The 12,055-nt window shown below is 49.1% G+C and overlaps 1 protein-coding gene and 1 long non-coding RNA gene across 4 annotated transcripts in view; one reads left to right on the forward strand and one right to left on the reverse strand.

The window, feature by feature from the left end:
• Positions 1-12,055, reverse strand: part of LOC144327873 (uncharacterized) — a 98,861-nt gene that overhangs the window by 58,819 nt on the left and 27,987 nt on the right. The gene's annotated exons all lie outside the window — the stretch shown is intronic.
• The window catches only part of KIAA1755 (KIAA1755 ortholog), a 31,676-nt gene that overhangs the window by 6,348 nt on the left and 13,273 nt on the right, over positions 1-12,055 (forward strand). Inside the window, exons 1-7 of one of the 3 annotated variants that reach the window (XM_077929475.1) lie at positions 765-1,306; positions 2,026-2,223; positions 3,975-5,250; positions 7,272-7,451; positions 8,112-8,235; positions 9,038-9,131; positions 10,981-11,067. In XM_077929475.1, coding sequence (XP_077785601.1) covers positions 1,256-1,306; positions 2,026-2,223; positions 3,975-5,250; positions 7,272-7,451; positions 8,112-8,235; positions 9,038-9,131; positions 10,981-11,067 — 2,010 coding nt within the window. In that variant the 5' untranslated portion in view covers positions 765-1,255. Of the gene's footprint in view, positions 1-764; positions 1,307-2,025; positions 2,224-3,974; positions 5,251-7,271; positions 7,452-8,111; positions 8,236-9,037; positions 9,132-10,980; positions 11,068-12,055 lie in introns of those variants that run through there. The other 2 variants (XM_077929476.1, XM_077929477.1) reach the window with 2 other exon arrangements.

The following is a 12,055-nucleotide window of genomic DNA, read 5'->3' on the forward strand; positions in this document are numbered from 1 at the left end:
GTTGAGATCCCTCCAGAAGGGTTGATCTCACGCTGGAGCCAGATGAGAGCTTTTCAGAGTCTTGTGATTGGAGCCCTTGTTACCCAAGCTGTATACAGTGGTACCTCGGGTTACAGACGCTTCAGGTTACAGATGCTTCAGGTTACGGACTCCGCTAACCCTGAAATAGTGCCTTGGGTTAAGAACTTTGCTTCAGGATGAGAACAGAAATCGTGCTCCGGCAGCGCAGCGACAGCAGGAGGCCCCATTAGCTAGAGTGGTGCTTCAGGTTAAGAACAGTTTCAGGTTAAGAATGGACCTCCGGAACGAATTAAGTACTTAACCCGAGGTACCACTGTATTGTTGTTGTTGTTTAGTCATTTAGTCGTGTCCAACTCTTCGTGACCCCCTGGACCAGAGCACGCCAGGCCCTCCTGTCTTCCACCGCCTCCCGCAGTTTAGTCAAACTCATGCTGGTAGCTTCGAGAACACTGTCCCACCATCTCATCCTCTGTCGTCCCCTTCTCCTTGTGCCCTCCATCTTTCCCAGCATCAGTGTCTTCTCCAGGGAGTCTTCTCCTCTCATGAGGTGGCCAAAGTATTGGAGCCTCAGCTTCAGGATCTGGCCTTCCAGTGAGCACTCAGGGCTGATTTCCTTCAGAATGGAGAGGTTTGATCTTCTTGCAGTCCATGGGACTCTCAAGAGTCTCCTCCAGCACCAGAATTCAAAAGCATCAATTCTTCGGCAATCAGCCTTCTTTATGGTCCAGCTCTCACTTCCATACATCACAACTGGGAAAATCATAGCTTTAACTATAGGGCCCTTTGTCGGCAAGGTGATGTCTTTGCTTTTTAAGATGCTGTCTAGGTTTGTCAGTGCTTTTCTCCCAAGAAGCAGGCGTCTTTTAATTTCGTGACTGCTGTCACAATCTGAGGTGATCCTGGAGCCCAAGAAAGTAAAATCTCTCACTGCCTCCATTTCTTCCCCTTCTATTTGCCAGGAGGTGATGCTGTATATATATCACAGAATCATAGAGTTGGAAGGGACACCCCAGGGTCATCTAGTCCAACCCCATGAAATGCAGAAGGTTAAACAAGTGTAGAGAGCCAGTGGCAGAGCAGTGGTTGCTAGTTAGAGGGTTGGACAAAGATCTGGGAGAGACCAGGGTTCAAATCCTGCCACTCAGCCCATGAAGCTCACTGGGTGACCTTGGGGGCTGGCCACTGCCTCTCAGCCTCACCTACCTCACAGGGTTGTTGTTGGAAGGATAAAACAATGAGGAGGAGAATTATGGATGCCACCTCTAGCTCCTTGGAGGATATAAAGGTATTAAAAAAGGAAATAAATAGGTGCTGCAGGTTTTTGGAACACAGCAAAACCCTGCTAACCTGTTTGACTAGTGATGAGAGTTGAAAATGTGTGTATTAACTGGGTTTTTAAAAAGTTTTGAAAGCTGTTCAGAGAGTTCCAAGACTCAAGGCCTCCAGGCCAAAATATTTGTTGACCAGCACCGTTGTCCTCCATTGTCGTGGGACGTTGGTGGCCACAAGAGTAGCCTGTTGAGACTGCCACCAGTGGCACTGGCTCATAAGCCAGCCTTCGTCTTTGCTGAGGCCTCTGACACTCCATCCCTGCCCGTCCGCGTCAAGGAGAGCTAAATACAGACTATGACCTATGAGGCAAATTGCATCTGCTGTAGGTCGAAGCTGGCGAGGGCAGAGATAAAGCTCTCTGGCCTGTTTGTGCCCTGAAAGCCTAAAGAGAGTGAGAAACTCAGAGAACCATAGAACTGGAGGGTAGGAAGGGACCCCCAGAAATCATCCAGTCCAACCCCTGCAATGCAGGGACCAGCATGCAAATGGGAAGATCTGGACTTGAGACTGGGGGGGAATCAAAATGGAGAGAAACCACTGTGGATGAGATCTGGTTCTGAGCCAGATGACCCCAGGGTCTGACTCAAAACAAGGCGAATTCATATGTGTGTCTGTGTATATGTAATTGATTGTGAACTGCTCTGACTGTTTGCTGTCTCCCTTCCCTTAAAGGACCCCCAATCCCTGGATGTTGCCGTGCAGAACACGCTCTCGGGCCTCTACCCCCCATTTGACATCACGGCCCCCACTGTCCTCAGCCAGCTCTTCCGCGTCCTGGAGGCCAAATACCACAGCGATGGGCTGTGCTGCCTGCTGGACTTCCTCATCCCTTCCAAGCGCCTTCTGGAGCACGTGCGGCAGGCGGCCTGCGTAAGTGCAAGAGGAATTGCCCGGGCTTTGGGTAGCTGCCCTGTAGAGCATCCTTCCCCAACCTGGTGCCCTCCAGGGGTCTTGGACTGCAACTGCCAACAGTCTCTGCCATGGGGGCTACAGTCTTAGAGTTACAGAGGTGGAAGGGACCCCTCGGGTCATCTAGTCCAACCCTTGGCAATCCACCACTGTCCATTCCTCTGTCAAAGAGCTCTTAAACTCAGAAAGTTCTTCCTAATGCCAAGTCGGAATCTCCTTCCTTGTCATTTGAACCCACTGGTTCTGAAGCACCAGAAAACAAACCTGCTCCAACTTCCTTTTTTTTAAAAAAAAAATGTTTTTATTTATACATTTCATTAATTTTATAATCATTTTAACATTTCAAGGTTTGACGTCCTTCCCCCTCTTTCTGCGGTTCCTTAAATTATTTTTGTTAATATCTTCTGCATATCCAAATTCATTTAATTTGCTCATTCAATTATCTACTTTAAATATAAACTCTTATGAAGCTGCAGGTTATTACAATAATCCTGCCAATGTTTGTATCTGCTTGCAATTTATCTGTAAATATTCAATGTACCATTCTTTTATAAAAAGTTTGTTATCTTGATTTCTTATTCAAGCTTGCTCCATCTTCCCTGGGACCCAGACAGCCCTTCTGAAATCCGAAGGTGGCGATCATGTCACCTCTCAGCCTCCTCCTTTCCACGAAAGTCCAAAACATCTGTAGGGCACCAGGTTAGAATGGGAAGGGACCCCCCAAGTCCATCTAGTCCAACCCCCTTCAAATGCAGTAATCTCCATTAAAGCATGCATGACAGATGGAGGTTGGTTGCATTAGAGACAGCGCAGAGAGGACCACATCCTCCCACCATGATCTTGTCTCATGCAGGCCCATGGAATAATAATAATAATAATAATAATAATAATAATAATAATAATAATTTCTTATTTATACCCCACCCATCTGGCTGGGTTTCCCCAGCCACTCTGGGTGGCTTCCAACAGAATATTAAAATAAAAAACCTATTAAACATTAAAAGCTTCCCTAAAGAGGGCTGCCTTCAGATGTCTTCTAAAAGTCTGGTAGTTGTTGTTCTCTTTGACATCTGGTGGGAGGGTGTTCCACAGGGCGGGCGCCACCACCGAGAAGGCCCTCTGCCTGCTTCCCTGTAACTTGGCTTCTCGCAGTGAGGGAACTGCCAGAAGGCCCTTGCAGCTGGACCCTGGTGTCCAGGGTGGAGACGCTCCTTCAGGTATACTGGACTGAGGCTGAGGATGCAAGGAGAAGTTGCATCCCATAATTATAAATAAATAAATAAATCCTTTACTAGGCATAGCAAACCACACATTATCAAACAGACATTGTATACAAATTGTGCAAAATACGAGCTCAACATAACAAGGTTTATCCCAGTCAGATCTTTAACTCCAGAGAAAATCAATTTGCATAAATAATACAATACAATATTACCACATCACCAATCATTTAAGAACCACTAAATCTCTTTATAATGGCCCAGTCTTTCTACATGGACAGCACTCAAAAATTCAGCCACTATTAAAGTAATTTGGTCATTCCTGTCCGAGAGCAGGTCCTGAACTGTTGGTAGCATAGAATTGAGCCTATTGTGTTGTAAGGCCTCTAATAAATGTCTTCTGGCATAAATGCCAAAATCACAAGAAAAGAAAATATGAAAAGAATATAATTATATTCTCCTTCTCTCCCCCTTTTTCGTGCCCGTCTGCAGGCTCCTTACTCCGGCTGCGTCTTCCTCCACGAAGGGTGGCCCCTGTGCCTTCGCGAGAAAGTGGTTGTCCACCTCGGACCGCTCAACCCCCTCCTTCTTCGCCCGGGGGACTTCTACCTGCAAGCGGAGCCCTGTGGGGAGCAGTCGGCCTGCCTGGTGGTCAAGTGCCTCTCCAGGGACCTCACCACTGTGGAGAAGATCTCCGTCCCCGAAGCGTCCTGCTCCTTGCTGTTCACCAAAGAGTGGCTGGAGGAGGTCAACCGAGACCTGGACCGGCCAACGCTCCACACCTGCCTGGTGGCCACTGGGAATGGGATCGTCCCCCTCCCGTGGAATAAAATAGCCGTCCCAGAATTTGTCAGGGTGCCCAAAACAGAAGGTTTGGTGGAGCAAGAGTCCTCAACCCACCTAGCAAATCTCCTGCGTCCGGACTGCAGTCCTGACTCAGGGAGCTTGCAGTCCTCTCCGGTTAAGTATCCTGGCCTCATCAAAGTTGTAGAAGGAACCTGGAAGAAATCCGCTCCCTTTGCTTTGCCGAGTCTGTGCGACATCATCGGCGACAACCTGGAAGGCGAATACGTGAATCTCCTGGGGTTTTCTGAAGAAGGGAAGCAGGATAATTCTCCTGCCGTCAAGGCAACAGGGTCGGCCCTTGGGGAGCAGCTGCACAGAGATGCAGTGCCACCCAAGGTGGAGAAGGACCTCATTTTGGTCAACGGGGACGACGGGGAGATGGCCGGGGGCTGGAGCTGCGGGAAGGGACAAAACTCAGAGGAAGGGCCCTGCACACCTTGCCTGAGGCGGCGACTGGGCCAAGACACCAAGGTCCATGAACCGAGGTGCAGGTACCGCGAGTCGTACGTGGCGGCCCTCAAGAACCCGGTCAGCTTCAGCTCGGGGTTGATGGCAGCTATTTTGGAAGAGATGGATACATCGAAGCAGGGCTCCTCTTCCCCCTCGGAAAGCACAGGTGTGCGGCCTCTGGAGGGATCGGGCCAGGGGGCTCCCCAAATCCTCTCTGAGCAGCCGAACAAGACTGAGAAAGCAGAGGACGACTCTTCCAAGCCAGGCCACTCCAGACTCCCAAAGCCTCCGGCCGACTGTCCCGCTGCCAGCAATAAATTCTCATTCCTGAAAGGCCACCGTCAGCTGGGCTCCTCGGCGGGTGGCCTGCCAGGGGTGGAGAAGGCCGGGAAGGGCCAGGAGGGGCACCGGAAAAGGACGTCGGCCGTGTGCTCTCCCCGCACGGCCAGAGCAAAGGCAGCAGCTGGGAAAGGTGAGAGTGGGAAGAAAGGGAAGGTTTGGGAGGAAGCAGCGCAAAAGCGTTCTCAGAGGCCTGTGGGGGACGGCCACACTGAAGTCCGCATGGTGCGCTGGCATCTCTGGCTCAGGGTTATGTGCAAAAGGTTGCAGCATTGGGGGTTTTTCTGCCTGGAGAAAGGGAGAATGACACAGTTATGCACAGCTTGGAGAAAGTGGACGAAGGAAAGTTTTTCTCCTTCTTTCATGGTACTCGTGGGCATCCACTGTAGCCACCAATTTAGAATACACACACACACACACACACACACACACACACACACACACCTGTATATATGCGCACTGCCAATCTGACTGGGTTCCCCCAGCCACTCTGGGAGGCTTTCAACAAATTCAAACACAATATGAACAGACTGCCTTCCTGTTCAAATGGTTATTATTATTATTATTATTATTATTATTATTATTATTATTTCATTAGTTATACCCCACCTATCTGGCTGGGTTTCCCCAGCCACACTGAGCAGCTTACAACATATCTAAAATCATTTTTTAAAATTTCCTTAAAATGGGCTGCATTCACAAATCTTCTAAAAGTCAGATAGTTTATTTCTTGACATATGATGGGAGGGCGTTCCACAGGACTACCCAGAAGGCCCTCTGCCTGGTTCCCTGTAGCTTTGCTTCTCACAGCGAGGGAACCGCCAGAAGTCCCTCGGAGCTGGACCTCAGTGTCCAGGCAGACGCTCTTTCAGGTATACATGGGCTGAGGCCGTTTAGGGCGTTCAAGGTCAGCACCAACACTTTGAATTGTGCTCGGAAACGTACTGGGAGCCAGTGCAGATCTCTCAGGACCAGTGTTATATGTGCGGCCACTCCCAGTCACCACTCTAGCTGCCACATTCTGGATTAATTGCAGTTTCAAAGGTAGCCCCACATAGAGCGCATTGCAGTAATCAAAGTGAGAGATAACTAGAGCATGCACCACCCTGGCAAGACAGTCCGCGGGCAGGTAGGGTCTCAGCCTGCATACCAGATGGAACTGGTAGACAGCTGCCCTGGACACAGAGTTGACCTGCGCCTCCATGGACAGCTGTGAGTCCAGAATGACTCCCAGGCTGTGCCCCTGGTCCTTCAGGGGCACAGTTACCCCATTCAGGACCAGGGAATCCTCCACACCTGCCCGCCTCCTGTCCCCCAAAAACAGTACTTCTGTCTTGTCAGGATTCAACCTCAATCTGTTAGCTGCCATCCATCCTCCAACCGCCTCCAGACACTCACACAGGACCTGCACTGCCTTCACTGGTTCCGATTTGAAAGAGAGGTAGAGCTGGGTGTTATCCGCATATTAATGGACACCCAGCCCAAACCCCCTGATGATCCCCTTAAAAGAGGATTAGACAAATTCATGAAGGAAGGAAGGGCTATTGATGGCTTTGCTTCTGAATGCGCAAGAGCCTTCTCCCCAGCCCTCTCTCTTCCAGCAGCTGGGATTCAGGAGCACTGCTGCCTCCGACTGCGGACTAGACGGTCCTTTGGTCTGATCCAATATGTCTCTCCCCTGATCTGCCTATGGGACACCTGCTCTCTGCATTTCTCCTGCTCTGGAGGGTAGGACTCGAACCCATGGCTTCAAGTTACAAGAAAGGAGATTCCGACTAAACATTCGGGAAAACTTTCTGACAGTAAGAGCTGCTGGACAGTGGAACAGACTCCCACAAGAGATGGTGGACTCTCCTTCCTTGGAGGGTTTTAAGCAGAGGCTGGATGTTCATGTCATGGATGCCTGAAGCTGAGATTCCTGCATTGCAGTGGGTTGGACTAGATGATCATTAGATACCTTCCCAGTCTAAGGTTCTCTGATTTCAGGGCACACTGTGACCTGATTTGTGGGGTCTTCTTGGGTAGTCCTGATTTGTGGTGTGTGTGTGTGTGTGTGTGTGTGTGTGTGTGTGTGTGTGTATCAGCATAGATTACAGCGTTTGGGGACAACCCATCTCTGCCACTCTCTAACTTTCACGTCTTTCTCCTGGCCAGGTGACGTTGTGCTTTCAGAACTTCCAGCTCCCAAGAACGCGGAGAGTGTCACCGTTCCTACGTCCCCCGCAGATGTCCTGCTCAGAGAATCACCTCCTCCGGGATCTGGCCCACAGGATCTGGCCCAGTGGGAGACGCTCAGTCCCGAGCTTTTATCTTCTGGGATTGTATGTCTGCCAGGTACTGCATTAGTGCCATCACCGTCTTCGCATGCAGTTGACCTCTTGCACAGCTCCCATTTGTACCGCAACGTGCCACTTTAACACATCTCACAGTGATCTGGGCTTGGGGGGACCCACAGCTCACTGTGTGCTGCAGCAGACTAATGCACCCCCCTTCAGGAAACTGTTGCATTGGTCGGGAAAGCCTTGTACCTGAGAACTTTCTGGTGGCTCCTGCCCCGAGGCTGCAGCCTTTCTAGCTATCCCAAAAGAAAGTGGACCATAATAAAGAAATCCACATTTATATTTTTCTTCTGTTGAATAAAATAATGTGTGCCGTTAGACCAGGAGGGTTTCGAAAACCAGGTGTGGGAATGCGAGAGCCAGTGGGAGTTGCAGTGTTGAACTAGGACCTGAGAGAGACCTGGGTTCAAATCCTCCCACTCAGCCACAAAGCTCACTGGGTTTGACCTTGGGGGCAGCCACTGCCTCTTGGCCTGACCCACCTCGCAGGGTTCTTGTGAGGATAAAATGGGGGAGAATCAAGTACACCATCTTGAACTCCTTGGAGGAAAAGGTGGGGTATCAGTGAACTAAGTCTCTCTCTCTCTCTTTCTCTTTCTCTCTCTCTTGGCATCTTATCACATTTATGGTCGCACTGACTTCCCTTTGGCTCCAGGAAACGTGGATAAGCTTGGCAGACCCATCGTCCAGATCTGCAGCGGTGGCCCAGCGTGGCAAGCCCCGTGGTGTTCAGCCAGAGAAGTGGCACGACTTCTCCTCTTCCTTTGCACCATGTCTAGGTCAGTCCCCCTCCTTCAGCGACCGGCCAGCCACCTGGGCCTCCCTTGTCAGTTCCTGTGATGGTCAATGAGAACGATGCTCAGGTCTCTTTTCTGCAATCGTAGACAAATAACACCATAGAAGCGTCACGTTGGAAGGAGCCCCCAGGCTCACCTGCTCTGGTTGCTAGATATGGTCAAAGGCTCATACATTCAGCGAAAGCCTGCATTCGCCCCATAGGACGCACACACATTTCCCCTTCATTTTTGGAGGGGAAAAAGGTGCGTCCTATAGGGCGAGAAATACGGTAATTGTAAATAGCAGAATATAGGCACCCTGTATATATAAATGAGCAAACCAGTGATTTTAGGGAGCAGGCTAGCAGGCGAGGTCCATTATTTACATCATAGGAGCCTACACAACACAAAACATGGTTGCTGTAGGTAGGTAGGTTTTGTTTTATTGGTTTTTTATCTTATATTTTAGAAATGTACATCCAGTTGTTTTTTCCCTTTAATTTTTTGGGGCCCCCAAGAGAGTGGGGCCCTAAGCTAGAGCTTGTTGAGCTTATACGTAAATTCAGCACTGCACAACCCGCAAAATAGAGAGGGGGTCTGGCCCACTCCTTGAAAAAATTTTTTTTTGGGGGGTGGCCCCCTTGGCTCCCCCTCCATAGCGCCAGAATGTGCAACAATGTCTATCCTCCTGCAGCATCTCATGCAAGGACTCAAACTTGTTTTTTGAGTTTGCTTCTCCCACCATGGAGTAAAAACCATCCTTTCCTCCAGACTCAGTTTGTCTGCATCTCCTTCCATCCTGCAGGAAGCAGTCGAAGGACACGGGGCTGGCGCTTGTCATCGATGCCAGAAAGGAGATGCCCCCACCCGCCCTCTCTGCCGCCCTCGGATCCGTCCAGGTAATCTCAGGTGGGTGGGAAAAATCACCGGGGGGGGGGGGGGAGTTTGCAGGGAGCAGCTGGCCTTTTCCTGTACTGAACTGAATAGGATCCAGAATGCAGCAGTCTGATTGGTCCTAGAATAATAGGGTCCAGAATGCAGCAGTCTGATTGGTCCTAGAACAATAGGATCCAGAATGCAGCAGTCTGATTGGTTCTAGAACAATAGGGTCCAGAATGCAGCAGTCTGATTGGTCCTAGAACAATAGGGTCCAGAATGCAGCAGTCTGATTGGTCCTAGAACAATAGGATCCAGAATGCAGCAGTCTGATTGGTCCTAGAACAATAGGGTTCAGAATGCAGCAGTCTGATAGGTCTTAGAACAATAGGATTCAGAATGCAGCAGTCTGATTGGTCCTAGAACAATAGGGTCCATAATGCAGCAGTCTGATTGGTCCTAGAACAATAGGATCCAGAATGCAGCAGTCTGATTGGTCCTAGAACAATAGGGTCCAGAATGCAGCAGTCTGATAGGTCTTAGAACAATAGGATTCAGAATGCAGCAGCCTGATTGGTCCTAGAACAATAGGGTCCAGAATGCAGCAGTCTGATTGGTCCTAGAACAATAGGATCCAGAATGCAGCAGTCTGATTGGTCCTAGAACAATAGGATTCAGAATGCAGCAGTCTGATTGGTCCTAGAATAATAGGGTCCAAAATGCAGCAGTCTGATTGGTCCTAGAACAATAGGATCCAGAATCCAGCAGTCTGATTGGTCCTCAGGAGCCACCCAATCCAGCTCCAGGTGGATGTGAATCCGCAACCTGATTGGCCTACAGGTGAATCCCAGAATTAGCCAATCACGTGGGGCCCATTGTGTAAATAATGTATAAAGCAGACATTCTGGGGGAACTTCCATTCCTCCTCACCACTATGAGCTGAATAAAGAGCAGGAAATCCACTGACTCCTTTCAGTCACAAACTGCAAGGGACGGCTCCTCGTGGCCCTCATGTGGTGAAACAGAGGTACAGCAGATATTTTAAAAATACTATAATGTTAGTAATAATAATTAAATGTATTTATATCCTGCCTTTCCCCCCAGACTCAAGGCGGCTTACACAAATTAAAACAGCACAAATAAAATGGAAAAAAAGCTAAAAACAGATGATCATTAAAAAGTAATTAAATGGATAGAATTTAAATAATATGAAAACAGGCATCCTACACAATTTAAAGCAGCACAAATAAAATGGAAAAAGCTAAAAACACATGAAGGACGATTGTTAAAAAGTTATTAAATGAATAGAATTAAAATAATATAAAAACAGATCTGTTAAGTACAAATAATACAAGCATAACTTTCTTGGGATGAGACCTGGGACTGAGTTTCTTCTCCCCTCTGTGAAGGATAATCATTTTGAATCACTTTTTGCGATGAGCAATTTCTATAAAACCAGAGTGTAAATGCTTGTCTTCCTTCTCCCACACACAAACTATCAGCAAATTGCAGGAGACTGAGGAAGACAACACAAACCTAATTTTATTTTGGTTTTATTTATCACATTTATACCCCAGCTTTTCCTCCAAGTGTGGCCTACAGGGTTTTCTTCCTCCTCATTTAACCCCCACAACAACCCTGGGAGGTAGGCTGGGCTGAGAGGCTGAGCTCCCTGGCAGAGCTGGGATTTGAACTCTCTCCCAAGTCCCAAGTCCTAGCCCAGCTCTCTAACCGCTGTGCCGCCCTGCCTCTAGAGAAACCAGGGACCGGATTCTGTGGGGACAACCGATAAAGGGCTGAATCAAGGCGGTTGGGAAACCCAAAAGCTGGTGTTTGGTGAAATTTCATCCTGGATACCCATTTTCCTTGCAGAAGACCCTGCCTGGCTCCATCCACGCTGTTTTCCTGCTGGCAGAGAAGGAGGCAGCCTCACATTTGGAGAAGCTACCTGGTGTGCAGGTGAGTCCCAGAGCATTGTGTTATTTTGATGCTGAAATATACTCAGAGTCGAGTGTGAATTTCATGCTCTTTTTTCAGCTCCTAGTAGCAATGAATGAAACTTTCCCCAAAACGTCTAGCTATATATACATTATTTACACAATGGGCCCTGCGTGATTGGCTAATTCCGGGCTGCTCCTGTAGGCCAATCAGGTTGCGGATTCACCTCCTCCAGAAGCCAGATTGGCTGTTCCTGCAGGCCAAGCAGGTTGCTGATTCACTTCATCCAAGAGCTTGATTGGCTGCTCCTGCAGGCCAATCAGGTCGCTGATTCACTTCCACCTGGAGCTGGATTGGGTGGCTCCTGCAGACCAATCAGACTGCTGCATTCTGGATCCTATGGTTCTAGGATTCAGCTCAGTACATAACAGATGGGCTCTCCTCTCTCCTCCATCCTGCAATGCTAACATCATTTCCCCCAAGACAGCGACGGACCTGATCTCCTGGGTTCCTCATTCTGCTTTCTGAGCTCTCCCTCACACCTTCATGCAGTCAGCCTCATTTGCAGCCTGTTGTAAGTGAAAGAAATCAAGAAATCAAGCGAAAGAAATCAACAGGTGCAGCTTCCCCCATCTGCTGCAAAACGCTTCACCTGTTGAACTTCTTCCCATCCAAGACTTTGCTGAGTGCACTCCGAGGTCCGTGTAGCCTGGCGTTCTGCCAGGCCCCTAAGGAACCAGATGCAGCCTATGCCTTAAATATTGACTTGTTTCCCGTGCTGTAAGCATCCTATCACTGCCATGGGACGTCCCCATGGCACCCCATTTTCCCCCACCCCGAATCCGTCCAGTCTGTGCCCTCCGTTCCGCTCCTGCCCTCTCCCCTCTCCCAGCCCAGATAATGACTCCCATTCTGCTTTGCCCTAATGAGTTCCCGCGGCAAATCCATCTCTCTCTCCCAATTATAGCTCCGCAGGCCAGACTTGGGCATTCAGATAATAATTCAGCCC

The sequence above is a fragment of the Podarcis muralis genome, chromosome 5 (assembly GCF_964188315.1).
Source record: "Podarcis muralis chromosome 5, rPodMur119.hap1.1, whole genome shotgun sequence".
In the NCBI taxonomy this organism is placed as follows: domain Eukaryota; kingdom Metazoa; phylum Chordata; class Lepidosauria; order Squamata; family Lacertidae; genus Podarcis; species Podarcis muralis.